The sequence below is a fragment of the Gopherus evgoodei genome, chromosome 1, assembly GCF_007399415.2.
Source record: "Gopherus evgoodei ecotype Sinaloan lineage chromosome 1, rGopEvg1_v1.p, whole genome shotgun sequence".
Taxonomy (NCBI): Eukaryota; Metazoa; Chordata; order Testudines; family Testudinidae; genus Gopherus; species Gopherus evgoodei.
In genome coordinates, this window is record NC_044322.1 from 311,499,566 (window position 1) to 311,524,464 (window position 24,899).

The window sequence follows — 24,899 nt, forward strand, 5'->3', positions numbered from 1 at the left end:
ATTCTCTAAATTACACAACCATCCAGTTGGGCAGCCTATTTAGCTTCAAAATTAGAGCTCGTGTAAGAGAAACTCAGGCCTTGTCGACAAAAAGTAAGGTTTCTTTGACAAAACAGTGGAGGTGTACATATTGCAATGCTGCTTCTACCACAAAACTTTCCTGCTTTGGTGACAAAATGTGGCAAAGTTATATTGACAAAGTATTAGTGTAGACACCACGCTTCGTTATGTCGCTGTAAATGGCTTCCAGGAGGTATCTCACAATGCCCATCCTGACCACTCCAGTCAGCAATTTGAACTTCGCTGCCCTGCATCCAGATACACAGGCATCCGGCCTTCCCCCTTTCAAGGCCCGGGAATTTTTGAAATTCCACTTCCTGTGTGCTCGGTGCAGAGAGCTCACATTGCATCTTCCCGGCTGACCATAGCAGCTCCGCACAGGAAATGCTTTTCTGCTTGAGTCATTAGATCTGTTGGCATTGTGGGAAGAGGAGGCTGAATTGTTGGATCTGTTGACATGGTGGGGAAAGGGGGCTCTGCTTCAGCTGTAGAAATTTTGATGCCTACAGTCTGATTTCTCGTGGCATATTGGATAAGAGCTATGAATGGGGCATGCTCCCTTACACACCGAGTGCTGTGCAAAGATAAAGGAGCTGAGGTGGGAAAACCAGAAGATAAGGGAGGCAAACTGTCGCTCTGGTGCTGGGCCAAAGACCTGCCACTTCTCTAAGGAGCTGGACATCATCCTTGTTGGTGACCCCACCTCCACCGCCAGAGCCTGGTGGATACTTTGGCATGACTGGAGATAGTGGACAGTGGACGAGAAGCTCAAGTTGGAGGATGAGGTGGAGCACATGGCAGAGTCGTCCGGTGGTATGGCAAGTCAGGATCTCTTTTCCACTCCGGAGGGATCTAGCTAGTCCCAGCAGTCTGTCTCTGGCAAACGTGATGCAGGAGAGGAGAGCTCTGGTAAGTGATCTGTTTGAGTTGATTCTGCTTGGTTATATGAGGTAGAGCAGTCCCTAGCTCTGTATATTCTAGAAGTGGGTGAAGTGATAGAAATGTAGAAGAATAGCTGTGTTTGCATGTGTTCCACATTCCCCTTTGCAGCTAAGCAGTGTGGCGTAACAGTATTTTAATGCACACCAAGATTTCATGGGAAGCCTCCAGCGGGATCTCTAGGAAACTTTCCTGGAGGTACTTGCCAATCCTCTGCTGAAGGTTCCTTGGCAGAGCTGCTTTTGTTACTTTCCCATTCCAATCAGGAATCATTTGTGCAGGGACCAAAGCGGCACACAGGTGCACAGCATAGGGACCAGGTGTGAAGCTGCATGCATGCAGAAGATGCACCCTTGCATTCTTACCCTCAGGAATGAGATATTGGCTTCAGTGACACCCCTCGCATGTGGAAGATGGTGGCAGAATTTACAATATTATCTCTAGTTTCCCACAGCGATCCCCTTAAAAAGCCACCTAGAACCTTTGCCCCATCTTGTGCCCCCACCCTGGGCCAAACTCACCATGTTTAGGGTGTTTGCCGAGATGTGTGCTTGCCAAGGGACACTGAGAAACTGATTCATATGTAAAAAGAGGGGTATTTTACAATAATGATTTGATAATGTGCATGAACTAACAATCATGCTTCTGTTTATTGTTGCTTGTGCTTTTGCAGATGTGGCCTTCTGTGGACCCCCTTACACACTGGCGGAATGCCTCTGCCAGATAAGGAAGAGCCCAAAGAGGCCATGTTGCAAGAGGTGCTCCAATCCTCAGATGCCAAAAAACAGGAACACAAGAAGTGGAGAGAGATTTTGAAGGAAAAAATTAATATAGACAGGCAGTACAGAAAGGGGAGCGAGAAGTGAATTTTAATGGGCCAGGAGCGGATGATAAGTGTTGGAGGAGCAAACAGAGATGCTGAAGTCCCTAAATCATGCTCCAGGCAGAACACGTGCTTGTTTCCTCCACCTCCCTCTGCAGAATTACTTTCTGTGCCCTCCCCAAACTCCTCCCACACATTCCTTGCAACTTCCTGGAACATCTCGGTACCCTGTTCAATCCACTGCTTCGAACAGCTTTCAAAATGATAGTTAGACCTACACACAGCCAGGAGAGCCTACATTGCCCTGCACTGTTATCTCCCTTCCCACCAAGCCTTTTATGTGATCTAACTGGTATTTAATAAAAACAAACTCTCTGAAAGATAAGCAATTTCTATTTGTCTTCTATATGTGGTTGTTGCTGCTGGAATTAATACTCAATGGCAATATGATCATTTGCTGACTACAAATCACAGTCAGGAATCATCAAAATTTTCATGCAAGGTGGCAAATTAAAACATGGCAGAGTGCTATATAGAAAGACACATTACTGGTGCTCATTGTCAAAATGTTGCCTCAAAGCCTGATAGCTCCCTGTTGTGCCCCTCCAATAGCCCTGGCATCTGGCTGCTCAAAATCAACTGCTCGGCAATTGGTGTCTGCGCTTCACCCCGGAGGAAACTTTTCACTCTTAGCCTCACAAATATTATGGAGCGTGCAGGAGGCTGCTGTGACCATGTGAATATTTTCCTCATATAGGCCTAAACTGCAGTAAAGGAAGTACCAGTGTGCTTTTAATCTGCCAAAGGCATATTCTATGGTCATTCTGCACCTGCTCAGTCTACTGTTGAAATGCTCCTTGCTGCTGTCCAGGGTTCCTGTGTAAGGCTTCATGTGGTATGGGAGTAAGGGGTACACTGGGTCTCCCAGGATCCTATAAGCATTTCAGCATCCTCCACTGGAATCTTCTGGTCTGGAAAGAGAGTCCATGCTTCGAGCTTTCTGTACAGGCCAGTGTTCCTGAAGAGGCGTGCCTCATGCACCTTCCTGGGCCACCTACATTGATGTCAGTAATCCACAAGTGCCTGCAATACCATAGAGAAATAGCCCTTTCTGGTGATGTTGCAGGATGGTCGGGGACAAAATTGGGATATGTGTGCCATCTATCGCCCCACCGCAGTTAGGAAATCCCATTGCTGTAAAGCCATCCACTATTTCACACACATTGTCAAGAGTCAGTCCTTCATAACAGGATGTGATTAATGGCTCTGCACACTTGTTTTAATGCAGCCCCAACGGTGGACTTCTCAATTCCAAACTGATTCGCAACTGACTGGTAGAAGTCTGGAGTTGACAGCATCCACGTACCAATTGCCATGCGCTTCTTCACTGAGAGGGCAGCTCTCATTCTGGTGTACTTGAGCCGCAGTGCTGGGTCAAGCTCCGTGCACGGTTCCAGAAAGGTGGCTTTCTGCATCCAAAAGTTCTGCAGTCACTGTTTGTCATCCCAGACCTGCGTAACAATGCAATCCCTCCACTCAGTGCTTGTTTCTCGAGCCCCAAACAATGGTCCACTGTTTGCAGCTGCTGCGTGAATTCCAAAAGTAATCTGGTGGTTTTTTTCCCATGGGACGCAGGAAGTCAGGCAACTCTGATTGCTGTTCAGATTGGGAGTTCGTGATATACTGCATGACCATCTGCAATGTGTCATAACAGTGACCACAACATTAGAGAGCAGGGCGGAATCCATTCTTTCAGACAGGTGACCTGCAGACAGTAAACAGGAGTCATTGAAAAATGTCATGAAATGCAGTTGGAAGCCAATGGGAATGATAGGACGGAAAAAATTGCATCATGGGACGTTGAGCCTGCACCCATGATGCATTGAGATCCACTCTTCCTTCCCACAACTTGTAGCTGCAGAAAGTAGTGAGTAGCACAGTGGGATAGCTACCCACAGTGCACTGTTCTCACTGTCGGTGCTAGAGCACCAACTTTGTATGCACTCTGCCGACAGAAGGAGCGTTGTGTGAATGTGCACAAGCGATATAATTATACTGGTTTTTGATTGTTGGTGTAACTTGCATCTACAAAACTATGTGGTGTAGATAAGGCCTCGGTGTAACAATGGCCTGATTTTTGCAGCAGGATTGCTCATCAGAGGAGTGAAATCTGACAGCCCTGTTAAATACATCTCAGCTCAAATGATTAAAACAATTGTGATTAATCACAAGATTTAAAAAAGTTGCAATTAAACACCATTTTAAGTCCACTGTTAAACAATAGAATACCATTTATTTAAACATTGGATGTTATCTACATTTTCAAATATATTGATTTAAATTATAAGACAGAATAGAAAGTGTACAGTGCTCACTTTATATTTTGACTAAATATTTGCACTGTAAAAAATACTATTTTTCTTTTCACCTCATACAAGTACTGTAGTGCTATCTCTTTATTGTGAACGTACAACTTAAAAATGTAGAATTTTTTTTGCATAACTGCATTCAAAAAATAAAACCATGTAAAACTTTAGCGCCTACAAGTCCACTTGGTCCAACTGTTCAGCCAATCACTAAGATAAACAAGTATGTTTACATTTATGGGAGATAACATTGCCTGCTTTTTATTTACAATGGCACCTGAAAATGAGACTGGGCATTTGAGTGACACTGTTGTAGCTGGCATTGCAAAGTATTTACATACCAGGTATGCTAAACATTCGTATGTCCCTTCATGATTCGATCACCATTCCAGAGAACATGCTTCCAAGATGATGATGGGTTCTGCTTGATAATGATGCAAAGCAGTGTGGACCAGCAAACACTCATTTTCATCCTTTAAGTATGATATCCCCCACAGAAGGTGTGTGTATTTTTGTCTTTTGGGATGGGTCACATACTCTACTTTCCACATTGGGGTGTTGCTCTTTTAAGATTTTGGAAGGCAGATTCTGATTCTTAAACCTTGGGTTGAGTGCTGTATCTATCTTTACAAATCTCATTTTAGTACCGCCTTTGTGTTTGGTCAAATGTGCAGTGAAAGTGTTCTTAAGTCGAACAACACATGCTGGGTCATCATCCGAGACTGCCATAACACGAAATATATGGCAGAATGCAAGTAAAACTACGGAGCAGGAGACAATCTTCTCCCCCAAGGAGTTCAGTTACAGATCTGCAGGGCTCAAGTAGTGTTTCTAGCTTTTGACAGTTTTTTCAAAATTCTTGTTACTGATCGATTGTGCTTTTGAGGAGCTAAGGTGGCCTTGGTAGTGACTTTATTGCAAAGCAAGTGCTGAACCATACTCAATGCAGAGTTCCATCTGGTTGAAATATCTTGTAGAGGAGGTTCTTGTTTCTATCCATTTGCAGCTTGTTGTATTCCTAGCTCTGTGTTTGAAATGGCCCACAAGTATTCTATATTTTGTCAACACATTTTTAAAACCACCATCACCGAGCACCACTGTAATGCATCACTGCAGACTGTGAGCGATGCATGCCATGTGTTCAAAAGGCAAATGACTGTCTGCTGCTATCAATTACATGCCCTGTCTTTCAGTACGAAGTGTTACCTTTACCTGAATATTCCATTCTTTTGCAATATCTAAGAAACACTTGGCACATGCTTCTGCATAATGTCTCTCTTCTTTATATATATTACTCATAAAGCAAATGACTGCAGTGTCCATGCAATAATCAATCAACTCCAAGATAGCTGTGATTGCTCAAGGATGTCCAGTGATCACCAGTCAAAGCAACAACTAGTTTATTTTTAAGAAACTCCAACTTTATAGTATTCTCGTTGTGATATAGGTCATGTATTCCTCTGCAGGGCAAAGTATATGACTGATTTGGAAGATGCAATTTGAATATCATCTCTTAGTCCTCTGTCGTTTACAGTGTTGAGTCGGCTGCAGTACATAGCTATCCACTTTGCAATAGCGTTGGTTAAGCTACTGTACTTTATTTGATCTATGGGCTTGTAGCATTGTAGCATTCTGAAACTCTGTAAGCATACTCTATTGTGGCTGTTGGGGTTCATTTGCTGTCGGTGAGTTTTCTGTAGCACAAAACCTTAAGACGAAAGCATGTTTAGCACATAGTTGGTACTGCAGACTTGAAGTACTTAGATGGTATTGGAACTCAGCATTGCAATAGCTACAGATAAGTCCTTTTTTTTTTTTTAATCCAGATAACCATCCAGAAGTTTTTAAAAAATTAAACTTCCCCTTCAAAAGACCTGAACTCTTACTACATTGCTCCATTAACTTTTTCTGATGATCACTCTAGATCATGAGAACACAGTAGAACTGTGCTAGTGTCCACCAAGCGATTAAATACAGTAAGTGAAGTGGGTCAAAAGACAGGTGTGCCATTTAATGCTTGTTGAAAAAAGTGTTAATTTGTTTTGTGTTAATTGCTTGTGTTAACTACGATTAATTGATAGCCCTAGTATTTAACCGTCTGATAAGTCAGGAATCAGCAATCTCTGGTGGGCCGGGCCAGTTTGTTTACCTGCCACATCCACAAGTTTGGCTGATCGCGGCTCCCACTGGCCGCGATTTGCTGTCCCAGGCCAATGGGGGCTGCAGGAAGCGGCGCAGGCCAAAGGATGTGCTTGTTGCCACTTCCTGCCACCCCAATTGGCCTGGAGCAGCGAATCACGGCCATTGGGAGCCGCGATCGGCCGAATCTGTGGATGTGGCAGGTAAACAAACTGGCCCAGCTGGCCAGGGTGCTTACCCTTTTGGGTCGCGGGCCAGAGGTTGCTGATCCCTGTGATAAGTAAATGGAGACATCACCTAGTAGACTCACTTCTTTTGGCAAATGAGAGGGCATCCATATAATCTTCTCATGTTGTTTTCAGCAGCCTATCCACAAATGCCTCTTGTTGAGAAGATGAAGATAATATATGTGTAATACTAATCACTCCATGTTGAGTGAAGAAGCAAAGCTATTCCAATAACATAGTTGGCTCTCCTGATTAAGGAAGAACCTATTATACTGGGACCCAGTTCTACCTCAAGAGCTATCTGTCAAACTGGTTGAAATAAATTATATAGATTCTGTGTTGGTGCTTTAATCTTCAGGAAGGACTCAAAATCAAAGATACAGTACTGCAGACAATATAGAATTGCTGGTGCATCAAGGGGAGAATCTTAGCTTTTGAAGCATACCCTTACAAAGCGCCTTTTTATAACAATGTATCTGTCTGCACAAGCATTTTAGGCAGTGAAGCAGTATCCTGGAAGAAACTGAATATTGGACTTACATGAGTATTGAACCATACTGGAAATATTCTGTCCTCTTTGTGTTTCACCCAAGGTTCGGAGACAACAAGATTGCTGGAATCAGATGTGTAAAGAAATGTTCTTGTCTTTCAAGAAAAATGATTCATCACTTCCTCAGGGAACTAAAGCCAATTCCATGAAGGCTTTGATGATCACGGCACAGAGCATCAGTGGAAGAAATGTGTAAAATAAGTACTTCATTGCAGTATAGAAAAAGCTTTTAAAATGCCTATTCAAAAGTCATAGTGCAAGTACAGGTTGAATATACTGATCTGGTCTCCTCTGGCTTTCTGAAGACCATATCTGCAAGCTCTAGGCAATGGTCGACAATAAAAAGCAAAAATATAGGACTATTTAATCTTGTCTAAATGCTGTCTGCCTCCAATTTATTTTACTTTCAGAAACTTCCTTATGGTGATGATTGGACATCCTTTTGATATGACATGAGATTATTTGTGTTTCCTTTTTCTAGTTAATGCATGTCTGCCAATTTGGTACACTCATTATAGTAGGTAGATGTGTGTTTAAAAAAAGATTTTGCTATCCTTCAGACCTGAGAGCTCATGCTTACGTTAGCCTAATTTTGGTTGTCATGGTTACATTCATTTTATGTGGTATGTCAATTGAATAAACTTTGAAATAATTCTGTCAGGAACACTGGATGAACAGGCCTTCCTCTGTCTCTTCTGAGATTTACAGTTTTGTTGCAATTTCTGTTGGTATATATGAGAAGGGGAGGTGGAATTATTGGTCTGACTGGCAAACAATTTCTTCTCAGATAAAAAGTAACAGGTAAGACATGTTCTCCTGCATATTGTATGTAGCTTCTTTACATTTGAATATGTGCAGTAATTGACTAAGATACAAAGATGATTTTGTAGTGTTTAACTTTGCACTAACAATTTTAAGGCATTTAAAGCACAGTTTATAGTCAGAAAAATAGAATAGAATCATCATAGAATATCAGGGTTGGAAGGGACTTCAGGAGGTCATCTAGTCCAACCTCCTGCTCAAAGCAGGACCAGTCCCCAATTTTTGCCCCAGATCCCTAAATGGCCCCCTCAAGGATTGAACTCAACCCTGGGGTTAGCAGGGCAATGCTCTAACCATTGAGCTATCCCTCTCTGGTCTTCATATGTATTAGGAGTCGTCTGCTTTGACAAAAGCTTCTGCTACAAATACTAAAAGAAGCTTAATGGTGATAAAATGATTTTTGTCCTCTGCCTTCGGTATCAACAGAATTTGTTTAAGTCCTATTGAAAAAGCTGTAGTGCTTACGAAGTACAAGCAGGAAAGAACACAACTTCAGATTCAAGCTGGAAAATGAAAATTTAGTCTTATAGCCTAGAAGTCCTTGAGTCTGTAAGCAAGAAAACAAACCCCAAATCACTGTAGTAATCAAAATAATGCAAGTATTAGTAGTACTATAACACTATGCGATTTTCTTCTTTTTCACTTACTCAAAAACATACTTTCTCTCCCCCTGCTCCTTCTCCCAAAGTGTTCTTCATCCATAGAGCTCAAAGGAGGGTAGGTATTGTTATCATCACATTCCAGTTAGGAAAGCTCAGAGCTGAAGCTAAGCATTTTAGTGCCCAGGGTGAGCAGTCATATTTGCGCTCTCTAGAGGCAACGTGTGTGTTTGTGGGTGTGGGGTAGGGGGGATGAAATGATATCATGTGCCCCCTCCCCAGATTTCTGCCTCCTATTTAGCACAGAGGTTTTTAAACTGCAAGGTGTACCTCCCTAGGGAAATGCACCCCTCAGTTAGAAAACCGTCGTCTCCTGCCAGGAACCAGAAGATGGGAAGCTGGTGGGAGCCACTTGGGCCCGTGGCTCTCTGTGCTCTTCTGCACAGCTGGGCACTCCCCAGGCAGTGTGGGCAGCACAGCTCCAAGCTGTGCCCCGACATGCTCTTGCGTCCGCCATGAAGGAGCTTGGTGCTGACTTGTGACATCTCCTGGAGCCAGCCCCTGCCCGTGGAGTCTGGCTGCCATGAGATGCTCCCCTTGGACACCTGCCTCTCAGCAGCCTAGTCACACTCCGGTTGCCATCTGGGGACCTGCCACTGCAGCCGGGTCACTCTGCCCTGCTCCCTGTGCATACAGCAGATCAGCCTCTTGCTCTCCTTTGTTGCCCCGCCCCAGCCCCATGGCTGCTGTGCTCGCAGTCACACAGCCTGAGCTCTGAACTCAGCCATCTGAGCCCAGTGCTGAGCCCAGGAACTCATTCATGGACTCATTCCTGCCAGCTCTGGAAAGCAAGGCTGTGAGCATATTGCAACCCCTGTGGTTACACCCTGTCTCCCTTGCCCTGCTTCCTCCCTCTGTGGGCACTTATGGTTGTACAGAAAACAGGATGGAGGCCAAATAGGGAGCCCAGCACATGTAGAAGGCACTAGGATTTAGGAGATGGCATCCAGCTGCAGCGGTACCATTGCCAGGAGAAGCAGCTTCATGCCGGCCGCTCCTGGCCCATGCCTCTATTTATGGGGAGGAGCAATGCCACACCCCAACCCAAACTATGTCTTGGACTCCGGCCAATGTTGTTGAGCCCAATCCTGCACTGCTCCATTTTTGTGCCCCTGCCAGCTCTGTGTCCTAGAAATCTGCTCATCTTGTGCCATCCTAATTATGGCCCTGGGAAAATGGGGCATAGGAGGTCACTTCAGAGTATATCTGCACTTTAGATTCCTCAAATTTATCCTTTTAAAATGTGTCTTTAAGTGAAATTTGGAGGTTGGTTTGCTCACATAGGCCTTTGAACATGCATTTTAAAAGTTTTCCCTAATCATTACTTGCCTACTACTGTGTAAAAGTGGGTAGGGCAGCAGTAGAACCTGCTATTTCAGTTCTTAATCTAGTAGAGGTCATTATTGCACGTCAATATGAATGAGGAAAACTTGCCAAGGATGGTTATTATGACACTGCACAGCACTGTAAATGTGACTACAAAGAAATATGGTTCTGCCACATCATATCTTACCATTGTCTATGAAAATAACTTTGTGTAGACCTGTTAGATTCTAATATTAAATGAAGATTTTTGGGTGGACGGGAATGACATTTAAACAGACAAAATGTTATTTAAAAAAGATTACATTTAAAAAGCTGTTATAATTTAGGACTGATTTAGGCTGTCTAGAGGAAAAAACACTTATTTTTTAAAAAGTTGAAGAGCTAGCATATGTTATGGTGAAATACTCGTGGCCCCATCTACACTAGGGCTTTGAAGCCTGTTGGTTTAGTGAACAGGTTTTTTGTATAGAAAGCATTTATTTTTCTAGACTAGACAAGGCCTTGGAAAAAGAAAATTTGTGAGAATACTTAAATGGAAGTTCACCTTGCTCCTTGGGTCACAAGAGAACCGTATTTACAAGGTACCCTCTGATTCTAATAAAAATATCCCTGTAATGTAGATAGTGGTTTGCCACTTGCCCATGGCAAATTAAAAGCTTGCTCTGGACCATGAGGAAACCTATACCATAAATTTCTGCAACATTTAAGTTTTCATTTAAAAAAATCTAGTTCTTGGGGTGGCAAAAACTACTACTAAACCTATGTATTGTATTCCTCACTTATCCATAGCAAACAATTCTGCTGCTCACAGCTTTGGTAAGCAGTATGAAATTAGACTGGTCAGTTTCACTGCTGTTACTGAAAACTCTGTGGGCAGCAATGAAAATGTCATGCTTCTGTTGCTTTATAAAGAACTGAGGAACAGTAAAAGCAAGCACTGGAAATAATACCAGGGAAAAAAATCCAGTAAATAGTATGTGCATGTAGAGAGGACATATGCAGTCACAGAAATCCTCCCTCCTTACAAGAGTAGAAAGTATTTAAAGGTGGGGTGAAATAACAGAAAGCTCCTCCTTGCCAGCCTTTACAGGTGAAGCATTTCAGAAGTATGATGCCTATAAACTAAAGGCTAATATCCAAAGAGAGTCCCAAGAAGAGGCTAAGGCAGAAGCGTGGTAAAAAGCCCAGCCTCCTTTACCTTCCTGGCATCTGGAGGTAATGGTGGGGTGGGGGAAAGGGCGAGCAAGAGTGGGGACTGGACTTCTCATAATAGAATTGTTCTTGGGCATTGCTGATGGTGCCCAATACTTACTTTCTTATAGATGTACCTCTATGGGGTCCCCAATGTGTGGGATGTGCCCCCTTAGGAAGGCACAAAGGAATATTTGGGGTGGGGCATGGCTGGGCGTGGGATAGACCCCACGGGGGGCAGGGAGGGAGTGCCACCATGCTCCGCTCCTGCTCCTGGCCCTAGTTGCCAGTCCCCCCCACCAAGGGTCCCAGCTGCAGCCCTGCACCTGAGGCTTTGCTCCCGGCTGCTGGCCCGTGCACAGGGCTCCACTCCTGGTCCCGCGCTCAAGGTTCCAGCTGCTGGCCCAGTGTCTGGAGCTTTGCATCTGCCCCCAGCTGAATCCCCAGCATTGACCTCCTTACCTCTGTCTGTGTCCCCTGCTCTGGGGGGCAGTGGAGAGGCACAGACAGGGATAAGAGGGGTGCAAGGTGAAAAGCTTGGGGACCGCTACTCTAGCTAATATGTTTAGTGTTTGGGCTAGTAGGTATCTGGTTTATTATCTAAGCCTTGATACAATATAACAGGTAAGCAACCTATGGCACGGCACGCGAGTTGATTTTCAGTGGCACTCACATTGCCCAGGTCCTGGCCACCAGTCCGGAGGGCTCTGCATTTTAATTTAATTTTAAATGAACCTTCTTAAACATTTAAAAAACCTTATTTAATTTACATACAACAATAGTTTAGTTATATATTATAGACTTATGAAAAGAGACCTTCTAAAAACAATAAAATGTATAACTGACACGCGAGACCTTAAATTAGAGTGAATAAATGAAGACTCGGCACACTACTTCTGAAAGGTTTATGACCCCTGCAATATAAGCTAGTGGTCTTTATGGAACTGCATAGAATAACAGTTCTGATGTTGAGCTGAAAATAATACATTTCATTTTGATGTAACACCAATAACTTTCTTATAGGATTGTTATTTCTGTCTTATCCTGTTAGGTGTAAGAATTTGTCTATATCTTACTGGAATTCCTATTGGATGCTGCCCTCTGATGTTTGTGGAATGAACTGCTTTTGGGAAGCTGCTTTTAGGTAGGCTCTATATTAAATAGAAACTTATTACTGGCAGCTAGTATCGGTTATATAACAAACTGGCAAATTAAGCACACTTTAAGAATTACTTCAAATGTGTTTTCTTTTGCTTATAGTGCAATTGTCTTCTTAAACTGGACTTTTATGCCCCTTTAATGACACTTTGTGCATTATCATTTATCCTGAGAAGTTTAATATCAAGAAGAAATCCAGAGAATATTTACCAGTTTTCTTAATTGCATTATTTCTTTTCTTTTTATTACTACTTATTTAGGAATTATTAACAGGCTTACAAATCCTTGTCATGTAAATATAAAAAACAAAAGAATAATTGTTAAAACAGTGATCTTTTGTTTCAAGAGACGTGGGAATATAGTCATTAGCTCTCTCTGTTTAACCGGGTGCTATGATATTACAGAATGAGCCTCATTAGAACGCTGACATCATTTCTAGTGATTTTATGAAATTGAATGAAATCTCTATTTACTCATATTTAACAGATGAGCATGTCTATTAAATCTAATATTCAACACTATTTTTTTCTAACTGAGACACTTACCATTCTTCTAGCGTAACGTAACGAAAAACTATTTGTGGGTCACAGTTGTTAACGAACTGATAAGATTTGTTGCAGTGAACTGGAAACCTGCAGATTAATTCAGTATAGATAGAACAAGTACACATTTTGCAATTGCTCCTTTCCAGTGCTTAGATTTATTATTTGAAGCCAGGAGTTCCTAATTAACTTTTTTCCTAGGATCTCATGACTAGCTGAGAGCACTAGCCAAACGATTCTGAGCTTATTACTTTACAGCATGCTGTAAGTAGCCTGAAACAATAGTTGTACAGTACATTGAAGCGATACCATGACCTCAAAGTTTCATCTTTAATTAGTAGTTTACACATAATACAGCTGTAATGCAAATTTGTTTTCAAATGATGCAAATAGTTTGTCGGAAAAGTAACATTGCACATCTGGCATGCTTCAGAACTACTTGACAAAGACACGGTCCCCAAGCAACATAGTGCTTTTCAGTGTACATCTAATATGGCAAGTTTACTTATCTTCTGTTAAAATCTGATTAGGTCATCTTATAGATACACTGCACAAAGATATCTGACTATCTCTGAGGAAATAAAACAAAAGTATATGAATGGTCTTCATTTTTAGTAATTTTACATTTTTTGGTAGGCTTCATATTTGTAAAAAGAAAGTATATTATTTTATATAAGCATAGCAAGATAATGGGTTATGAAACCATGAAGAGGAACTGATAAATAAGCACACCATTTCTGGGCAAACCATGTCGCTTCAAGGAGTGTCCCTAGATGCTCTACTTCAGGTGTTGGTGTGTCCTAGCACCTTTTATTGGAGAATTTCAGCAGCAGTGTTTGAGTGCGCATGCGTCTCCCCATCTTGCACCCTTGTCAGCGCCTATCTAGTGCTGCGCGACCAGATCCCCCCTCAGTTCTTTCTCAACCATGCTTGACCTGAGACAGAGCCCCCAGCAGTATTAGGACTGATAGCTATACTTAGTGCTTTCTCCCTGTGTATTTTCTTTTTTCTCCATTTGAGTACCCCTTAGCTTAGTTAGGGTTTACCATTAGGATTGAACTGCTATATCTCGAGCCAGGCCTGGTTCACCGGGCTTTAAGCACCGCCTTTTCTGCTGAGAGGCGATCCCCGTCTGACAAGCACTCTGTGTGTCCCATGCCTCTTGGAGAAGAGTTCATTGCACCCACCTAAAGGCTTGCACCAGAAAGGACAGAGACCTATGTCTCAAACTTCTATTAATGGAAAAGTCTGCACCCAGCATCCTGTCAGGATCTGAAGACCTGCCCTGGTCAACGGCTTCCGGTGTCTTCACCAGAAGGGTAGTGAGGAAAAGGGCTTTGACTTCTCTCAAGGAGCCACCAAAAAAGAAGCAGTCTCTGGCCCAATCCTCATTCTCAGTATCAACAGCACCATGGCTGAGTACTTCTGAGGCAGTGGGATCCTCTGGTACCACGTGTGCTGTTAAAGCCATTTGGAGTTGGCAGGTTTGGAGTTGAGGAGCAAACAGAAACCTATTTCCTCCACTACGGCACCGACAGAGCCTCCTAAAGGTTACAGCACTAGGAGGTTATGACGCCACCTTCTGTCCTAGTAGTGCAGAATGCTCCGAGGCAAGCACCAATAGCCATGACTACAACAGCGCCATCTGCACCGATTACCTCGGTACTGAAACCATCGGCACTGCACCTTTTCCTACATTATGCGGACCTGCGTGTCTCAAATCTGGAATCACCTCTCTTTGGCAACAGTGTTTCTCTGGCACACACAGCACCGTGTCATCCTACTTCCCCTCTGGCCCCTCCATTCTCTAGCAAGGAATAAGATACTGAGGGGAAGGGTGCATTCTCATCTCACCATTCCTCTCCCATTCAATCTACTGAAGTGTTGGGTCCCCCTGTGCAGCCTAAAGTTCATCACAGGGCTGACACCCAGACCTGGTATAGCCCCCCCATGGATGCCACCGCCTATGCCATTCTCCACACAGTGGCCCTACTGGGACCCCTGGGGAGCATACAGGAAACAGTACCTCAGAGCCCATATGGGGATAGACTTAGATCTCCCCCACCATCCTCAGTTACTGCACCTTCAGAGCCCCCTGAGGAAAGCATTGAAGAACAGGAGGAGGCCTGGGACCAGGCCACAACACCACCAGCAAACGTTCTTCCTTGTCCCCAGATGAGGCCATAATGCCACTGCCACCCACAGCGGCAGACTATTTTAAACATTTTCAAGAACTCTTTAAAAGAATGGCTGATACCTTAGAGATCTCTTGAGAGGAGGTCCCAGTGTTCCAGCACATATTGCTAGACATTCTCCATACATTCTCATCAAAAATTGTGCTTCCTATAAATGATGTACTCATGGAGCCGGTCAAAAAACATATCTCAGATCCTTGCTGTGATACTGCCCACCCTCAAGAGATTAGTACTACATTCCCTGTGAGGACTGGACTCCTTATTTTTTCACCCACACCAAACTCCCTAATGGTCGATGCTGTCAACCAATGAGGCAGATAACTCAGATCCACCTCGTACGACAGAGTCGAAACAGTTAGATCTCTTTGGCTGTAAGGCCTATTAATCCACCACTCTTCAATTCTGGATTGTCAGTTACGCTGCTCTAATGGAGAAATACGACCACGCAAAGTATTCCAAGCATGCAGAATTTATTGACATCCTACTGGAAGACAAAAGAGACAAATTCAAGTCCATCATTTTGGAGGGCCAGCTGCTATGTGGAACCGCCTTACAGGCATCGTTAGATGTGGCTGATACAGCGGCATGCTCCAAGGCCACTGCCATAGTTTTATGCTTGGCTTTGTGGCTCCACCAGTTCAACTTCCCAAAGGAGGTACAATCCACCACGGAGGATCACCCGTTTTATGGCCAGAAGCGGTTTGTGGCAAAAACCAGTGAGTCTTTTCATACCATGAAAGACTCAAGGCTGATGCTTCACTCCCTGGGTGTATACACATCTGCGTCAAAAAGAAAATGGTAAATTTTATCCTACTCAACATACAAGGTCTGTCCTGTACATCTCACAACAGAGGCACAATGACATACAAAGGCAAAGATAAAGGCCTCCAAAGCATCTCCAGTCTCCTAACTCAGTCATCAACATCCCACCAGCCCTGTGCAAAACAACAATTTTGAGGGTCTGGTTGAGGACCCGAAAGATCTCCCACATTATTCAGTGCTGACACCATCACTAACCATCCCCCATGTTGGATACTGGTTGACCCTTTTATAACCAGCGTGGCAATCCATCACCACAGACAACTGGGTTCTGGAAATAATCCATTCAGACTATATGATACCATTCATCTCTCCATCCCTCTTCAGGGGCCTCTCTCACAAACACCTTGTACAGAAAGAAGTAAACCACCTCCTACATTTGGGCACTGTGGAACAGGTCATATCACAGCACAGAGGGAAGGGTTTTTACTCCCACTCCTTCTTAGCCCAGAAGAAGAATAGAGGATGAATGCCTATTTTATACCTCCGAGAACTCAACAACTTCATAAGGATCCAAAGGTTCAGGATGGACACATTAGCAACAATAATACCAGCACTGAAATGGGGGGACTGGTTTTCAGCCCTTGGCCTCCAAGATACCTTCTTTCATAGAACCATACATTCCGTGCACAGGAGGTTCCTCACATTTATTCTGGGGACAGAACATTATTAATACAAGGTTCTGCTCTTTGGCCTTTCAGCAGCACTTCAGGTGTTTTCCAAAGTGCTCGCGCAGTGGTGGCACAGCTCTACAAATACAAAATGACAATTTTTCCCTATCTGGACGAATGCCTTTTAGAAGCACCCACCTGGGCAGATGCCATAGACACTACACACATGACAATCATCTTTTTGCAACTGGGACTACAGCTCAACATACAAAAATCAACACTGATACCCATGCAGAAACTGGACTTCATCAGGAAGCATCTCAATGCAAAAGAGGCCAAAGCGTCATTACCACTGACCAGATTCCTCACTATAGTCGATCGGATCTCCACCCTACTGAACAGCCCACAGATATCGGCAAAGATCTGCCTCCAACTGTTAGGCCAGATGGCAGCAACCACATTCATGGTACGACCAGTGTTCCCTCTAATTTTTTGTGGAATGAATTTTGTTATGTGCACCAATATGGAAGTGATGTGTGACACATCCCCTTGATATTGGTGCACATAACAAAATTCATGTGATGGGGATGGGGTCGAGGGGTTCGGAGTGTGGGAGGGAGCTTAGGGCTGGGGCAGCGAGTTGGTAGGCTGGGGAGCCCATATATAGCACCACACAATTCAGAGTAGGTGGTCTCCCACCAAGACACTGTTGCACATAAATCTCCTGGAATTGCGCACAGTTTTCAATGCATGCTTGCACTTCCTGCCATTGATCAGGAGTGAGACTATATGGGTAATGACGGACAACATTGCCTGCATGATTTATATAAACTGAAAGGGAGGAGAAAGGTCATGCTCCCTATGCACCAAAGTCATGAAACTATGGAATTGGTGAATCTGACTGTTAAAATGTCAGCCTCATATCTCCCAGGATGTCAAAACAGCACAGCGGATACGTTGGGCACGGAATTCTGGCAGGACCAGAAGTGAGAGCTAAACAAAGCAGTCGTGCAGAGCATATTGAAACACTGGTGTCACCCATCTATAGACCTCTTCGCGACCTCCCAGAATTGCAAATGTCTGCAATTCTGCTCAAGAGCAGGGTTCGGCTCCCTTTTTCTTCAAATGGGATACATTTCTGCTGTACGTTTTTCCACCAATCCCCCTGCTATTGAGGGTACTACACAAAATAAGAGACAAGACCAAAGTCATCCTGATAGCCCTCACATGGCCCAGACAAACTTGGAATGCATACCTATTGAGAATAGCGGTATGTGCACTGTACACTCTTGCTGAATCTTCTCTTGCAAGATGCTGGCAGGTTTACCATCAAAACCTCGAGAGATTTCACCTGAGAGCATGGCTTCTACATGGCTCCAGCACCACAAACTGACCTGTTCTGCACAGGTGAAAGACATATTAGGAAATAGTAGGAGGACAACCACACAGAATACTTACCTGCATAAATGGAAGATATTTGCCATCGGTGTCAAAACAAATGAACCCAACCTGTTACCGCCCCCTTACCAGTGATTTTAGAATACGTGCTAGAACTAAAGAGCTCCAGCCTGTTCCTTGTCTGTCTTAGAGTACACCTCACCACTATTACTGCTTTTTGCTACAAAGTGGACAGGATATCAGTGTTTGCTCATCCTACCACCAAACACTTTCTTAGGGGTATCAGAAACGTGTACCCTGAAATGCAAGTACCTAACCCACCTTGGGACTTGAACTTGGTGCTACTAAGGCCTTACCTGGGCCCCATTCAAACCATTAGCAACATGTTCTCTAACACATCTGTCAATGAAGGTGACATTCTTAGTGGCTATCACGTCCACCTGACGAGTGGTAGAGTTAGGAGCCCTCATGGCGCACCACCATATACCGTCTTTTTCAAAGATAAGGTCACCTTAAGATTTCACCCTGAATTTTTACCTAAAGTACCCTCCTCTTTCCACTTGAACTAACCAATCCATCTTCCTTCATTCTTCCCTAAACCTCATGGGAGCAAACAGGACTCAATATTACACACCCTGGACATCAGACACACACTAGTGTCCTACCTTGAGATAACCAAGACCTTCAGAAAGTCAGAGACTTTTTATTTCAACTTCAGAATGATCTAAAAGTTCCACCATTTACAAGCAGACACTGTCCAAGTGGATTTCTGGATGCCTCCAAACCCATTCTACCAGGTCATTATCAACCTCAGTAGCTTTTCTCAACAATATAGCTATGTAAAGTAGCCACCTGGGTGTCCACATACATGTTTACAAAACACTTTGCAGTAGATCAGAGCTCAAGATCAGATGCATTGGTAGAACTTACTGTACATCAGTTACCCATGCAACTCCGAAGTCCCTTCCATCGACTGAGGGGCACTGCTTGACGGTCACCTAAAATGGGGCACCTACAGAGATACTCCTTGAAGAGAAGGTTACTCACCCTGTGCAGTAACTGAAGTTCTTCAAAATGGTGTCCTGTGGGTGCTCTGTAACCCATTCTTTTCCCCTTCTATTTCAGAAATTAATCTATGGACTTGGTGGTGGAGAAGGAACTGAGGGGAGTCTGAGACAGGGAGAGTGCATGCATGACCTAGACAAGCACTGCTGCTGAAATTCTCTGATCAAAGGCACGCTGATGCACCAAAACCAGAAGTGGAGCACCCACAGAGAAACTGCTACCTCACAGGGTAAGTAACCTTTTTTTTTTTTTTGTATTAGTTCCAACACTTTTAAGCTTTGAATGCCCTTCTGCAGTTGTCAGTCAGCAACCTTAGAGTGTATATTACTGTCTGCCTCTTCCCTTCAACAGAGGACCTCCTCTGTCAAGACCCTATGTCACAGCAACCATTCTTGGCCACAGAGGGCTGGACAGACTTTGTTCAAATCCTGTTAACGTAATGTCTATATCATAGAGCTTATTCTAGAGCAACACAACACATTTCCCCCTAAAGCCTGCTGTGTTGAAGTGTGCAAGACTGGATACAGGTTTTTATTTATATTTGATTGAAAAATTTCCCCCCAAATCAGGGGAGAACAATAGACCCGTGATCAAAAGATACGGGAATGAGAAGGAGGAGGTGTCATAAACAGTTAGTTAAGGGTTAATGTCTCTTTTACCTGTAAAGGGTTAACAAACAGGGAACCAAACACCTGACCAGAGGGCCAGTCAGGAGACAAGATACTTTCAAATCTCGATGGAGGGAAGCTTTTGCTTGTGCTTTTTGTGTTTGGCTTTGTTCTCTCTGGGTCCTGGAAGGGACTAGACGTGCAACCAGGTTTCTTGCCAATCTCTGTGCTACAGTCTTTTATATATTCAGAATAGTGAGTATTTTAGTAAGAGAAGCGGTTATAGTCTTTTGATTGTTTTTCTGTATTTGCAAATGTGTATTTTGCTGGAAGTATTTTAAATTCTATTTCTGCTGGAGGAGGCTTTTTCTCCAGTTTCTATAAGCTGACAGACCCTGTAACTTTTACCATCTAAATTGCAGAGATAGCTTTTACTCTTTTTCTTTCTTTTTATTAAAAGTTTTGCTTTTTAAGACCTGTTTGATTTTTTCCCCCTTGTTGAGGCTCAAGGGAATTGAGTCTGCACTTAACAGGGAGGGAGGGGAAAAGGAGGAATCCCTTTGTTTTAGATTCACGGAGCTTGAATCTGTTTTGGCTCTGGGTGAGGGAGAAAGCGGAAGGGGGGAAGGGACATTCCTCCCTGTTTTAAGATTCAAGGAGTTTGAATAACGGTACTCTTCCAGGGTAATCCAGGGAGGGAAATCCTAGGAGAGGCATGGGTGAGGGAAAGAGTTTACTTTCCTTGTGTTAAGATCCAGGGGGTCTGGGTCTTGGGGGTCTCCAGGGAAGGTTTTGGGGGGACCAGAGTGTATCAGGCACTGGAATTTCTGATTGGTGGCAGCTTATCAGATCTAAGTAGGTAATTAAGCTTAGCGGAATTCATGCTGGTACCCCAACTTTTGGACTCTAAGGTTCAGATTGGGGAAAGATACTATGACAGGAGGGAAAGGAGACAAAGTGGGGATAGGAAGGGAAAAGGAGAGAACATCTCTTCTGTCTGGTAGGAATTAATGAAAGGGTTCTAAAAAATAGGATTAAATCTTTTCAAATTTGTCTGTGGTGTCGTCTCTGAAACATTATCTGTTGTTTAGCTGCTAGATTAGGTGAGTTGCTGTGACAAACGTCTGTCCCTGGGGGGCAATGTGCTCTTTCATCTAAGCAAGTCTTTTGGTTATAAGCAGTACTATAGAGAACCAAGCTCTCTGGGAACTGGAGAGTTTCCAGGATGATGGGATGTATCCCAAAATACAGGTCTGGGAAGTAACTTTTAATCCTGTAAAGCCTCCTATCTACTTTTAATCAAACGGATTATGTCTTGGAATAGTCCCAAGACATGTGACCCAGTGTGGCTGGATCCAAGTTTTGTAGCTGTGTCAAGTTCTTTTACAGGGGCACTCGGCCAATCCAGTTTTCTTTTATTAGAAAACATTTATAATAGGGAAACCTTGCTGTACCTGATTAATTGAACATTAAAACTTGTAACCATAGAGACACTCTCCATCTCTGAACCATAAATATTATGCAAACATGTAAAACTTCTATACTGATCAGGTTCCTGATTTGTTGCTGCTTAGATCTGTATAGTGCAAAGCCGTTATACGAGACTGTGTTCTCTTGTGAGAGAGGGTAGGAAGTCATAGAAAAGAATATGGACTTTGAGGAACATTACAATTTTAGATTTATAAAAAATGTTTTTAGCGCATATCTATTGATTAAAAGGGTAGCCAATTGCTTGGTAACCCATGTGTTTCATTACAGTAATTCCTCACTTAACGTCCTCCCGCTTAATGTTGTTTCGAAGTTACGTCACTGCTCCATTAGGGAACTTACACGTTTAAAGTTGCGCAATGCTCTCTTATAACGTTGTTTGGCTGACTGTACAAGGGAGCATTGCACAAGTTCTTCTCCGCCTCCTCCCTCTCCCTCTTTCCCTCCCAGCTCTTCCCCCACCGCCAAACAGCTGTTTGACGGCACTTAGGACTTTGAGAGGGAGGGAAGGAGCTAGCGAGGAAGCTGCCTTCCCTTCCCCCCACAGCAGGCAGGGCCACCTGGAACACAGGGGCTTTAGGGGCTCTAGGGCCCTGGCCTGCAGCTCTAAAGCCCTTTCGGAATGCGGCCCTGCCAGCACAGGCCGGAGGACTCAGGAGGAGCAGGGGCACCACACAGCCAGTGGCCGAAGAGAAGCGGTGCTTTCCCCTTCAGAGCGCCGCTTCTCTCCGACCAGCTTTGAAGGGGAGAGCGCCACTTCTTTCCAGCTGCTGGCTGTGCGGCTGCCCCTGCTCCTCCACGGGCATTCTGAAAGGGGCTTTAGAGCTGCAGGCCAGGACCCCCCTTAGCCCAGGGCCCTGCAGCCCCTAAAGCCCCTGCGTTTTGAGTGGTCCTGCCTGCTGTGGGGGGAGGGGGCAGCTCCCAGAATTGCGGCCATGGAGCAGTGCTGTGCTGCGCAGAGCCACCTGCACACCCCCTGCACCAAACAGGAGCTGCCACAGGTAAGTGCTCTGTACCTCCTGCCTGCCCCAGCCCTGAGCCTCCTCCCTCACCCCTACCCTGAGCGCCCTCCTGCACCCTAACTCCCTCCCAGACCCCACACCCAACCCTGAGCGCCATCCCGCACTCTAACTCCTAGACCCTGCACCCCAAGCCCTGAGCCCCAGGGGTAAGCCAGTGGCACCTCTCCACCACAGTACAGTACTGTACAGTATATAATGCCTTTTGTCTGCCCCCCAGAAATTTCCTTGGAACCTAACCCCCCGCATTTACATTAAATCTTATGGGAAAATTGGATTTGTTGAACATTGTTTCACTTAAAGTTGCATTTTTCAGGAACATAACTACAACATTAAGTGAGGTGTTACTGTATTAAGAATGTTTGAGGCCAGTTAACTAAGTTCAGGCAAATTTTTTACCTAAAGACAAAACAGTACAATACAAAAAAGAGACATACATACGTACCCTCCTTCTGGGAAACAATTCTTCTCGCTGTGTATTCACCTTACTCAGAAGGTTTGCTTCAGAGATACATCCTCAAACCCATATTGTGGATTGTTCCTGTTGTGGTTGTTTACTAGCTAAAAGCCCTATATGTTACTCAGAGTTTTAAGTTTAACCCACTAGTTTGTGCCCGCTTTGACCTTTGTATTTTCCTATATTTTCTCTGTCTTGTTTTAAAACTACATTCCAGTGTTGATGAACCATGAAAGTACTCGCTAATTGTTGCAGGTACTAGTCCAGGAAGGTGGTACTCCAACTTGTATCCGGGCAGAACATTAATATATTTTTGGTTTGATAAGTTTCTTATTTCTAATGCCAAAGCTGACTTAGCATAAGTGACCAGAATTATAGAAAGACATAGGCCAATTCAGGCCATGTAACTTCTAGAAAGATATATACAATATAATATTATATTAATATTGTGTCTAATGCATATTAGTATATGTGGTGTGAATAATACATATTGATGTATACAATAGCCAAGCATAATTTAGTCAACATTGTACTTGTTACAAAGTATTCATGCATCTTGGCTTAGACAGATTTCCTATTTTCAAATGCCAAAGCTGACTTCAGCTTTGCAAAGTGTTGTGGGATACTTGACATGGATAGAAAGACTTGTGGAAAGAGCATATGTGTTCAATTAACATAACATCCCTATATATGATGTCCATCTGTCTTTGCTCTGTCCATGCAGGTCATTGTGGTTCTCTGGCAGACAACTAGAGTGTCTATGGTACAGAACTTGCTAAATGACAACCCAAGCTATCTATATGGACCCTTATCCATCATGGGAATAGTGTCATTCTTACTCTCTCTGAACCAGTGACCGACCATTCAAGTATTTGATACAAAGTGGTACAGTTTCAACAGGAGAGAATAAAAGAGATCCACAGCAGAATATACCTGGTGATTAGGTAGGTCACTCACCTGGGGGAGGAGAGACCTGGATTCAAGTCCCTGAACTAGAGCAGGGATTCAAATCTGAGTCTCTCACATTCCAGGTGAGTGCCCTGGATATTGAGTATAAAAGAGTGGGTAAAGAGAATAGTGCCTAAATCCCCTTTTGAATGTAGCTTGAAAACAAAGTTTTGATGATGTCAATATGGTTCAGTGTGATATTTTGGAAATGCTTTCTTTTTGCATTTCAACTGAAACAATTTGCAAAATTGACAGATGTTCATGGAAATGTTTCTCTCTCCAGATCTGCAGATTTTAGGGAAAAGTTTCATCCGAAATATTTCGTCCAGCTCTAGTCCAGTTATCATCCCTTGAATCTTATCATAAGAACTCTCTCTTGTTGAGAGAAAAGCATGTTCCACACCCAGTTATTAAGCTTAATTAACTTTAAGCTTTATTGGTGAAAATTTTAGGATTTAGAAGATTTTATCACCATTTTTATTAAGCAAAAAGCATGATTTAAAGCGGAGTAGGACAGAGTAGTGTTCAGTTGTTTCAAAGGCTAGAAGTTCACCAGTTTCTTTTAGTATGAATTCTTTTTATTGTGAGTAATGTATTTCATTTTATAGGACTTGGAACTGTACATATTAATGTGTTTTGGCCTGATTGTAAAAAGTTAACATATTTACAAAGCAGCTTTTGATAACTTGAAGGCACCTTTGTGCGTAACTCTTTAATTAAATACATGTCTTAATGGCATAGACTGGATTAAAGATTAAGCACTAAAGATCATGTTGTTTTTCATTTTGAAATGTAGCACTCTTTTTGGGAGGATTGGTGAGAATGGATAATACGGTAGACAGATTCTTTGTGTTTTCCTCTGTATTTATTGCTGACAAAATTAAAACAATTGAATTTATGCATCTAAAATATATTTCTAATGCTATTTTCCCATGTATGTAATTTCTGTAGCAGCTGCGGCTAGTTATGTGCTGGGGCAGGGGGATGGAAAGGAAGAGGAGCTAGGGGAGCAACTGACACTTATGGAGGTAGGGCTCCAAGCTGGGAAGGGGCATTCTGGCAGTTCCTATTTCTGTTCCTCATTGGCTGGTGCTTGGTGCACCGTGTTCCCCAGAGGCTGGTGCACATCTCCTCACCCTCGGATGGGCTGGGTGACTCTGTCAGAACCCACAATTACTGGAAGCTAGGGAGAGATCTGTTCATGTCTTCTTTCCAGGGGGCTGGCCTAATCTCGTGCACTGTGATGATTGCTTAAGCCCCTTCTCCAGGTCTTGTTCTGGCCTTTGCAAGATATTGTGGTGGAAGAAACATACATCAGGTGCCCCAGTAAGCATTTGTCCTGTCCCTCCAGTTCTGCTGTCCCTAGTTATGATATCACAAATGGGAAGGGACCAGGTCTGTATGGTGGAATGAGGCTAGCAGGAGGTGCTCAGTTGTGAATGGGAGATGCTTTACAAATGTCTAATGAAATCTGGCTTTTAGATAAAGT

At 43.5% G+C, this 24,899-nt stretch overlaps 1 protein-coding gene across 2 annotated transcripts in view; it reads left to right on the forward strand.

Annotated features, from left to right (window-relative positions):
- Positions 1 to 24,899, forward strand: part of GXYLT1 (glucoside xylosyltransferase 1) — an 88,282-nt gene that overhangs the window by 13,531 nt on the left and 49,852 nt on the right. Inside the window, exon 2 of one of the 2 annotated variants that reach the window (XM_030548956.1) lies at positions 12,154 to 12,246. The exons of the other annotated variant lie outside the window; for it this stretch is intronic. Coding sequence (XP_030404816.1) covers positions 12,154 to 12,246 — 93 coding nt within the window. The remainder of the gene's footprint in view (positions 1 to 12,153; positions 12,247 to 24,899) is intronic. 2 annotated transcript variants of the gene reach the window in all.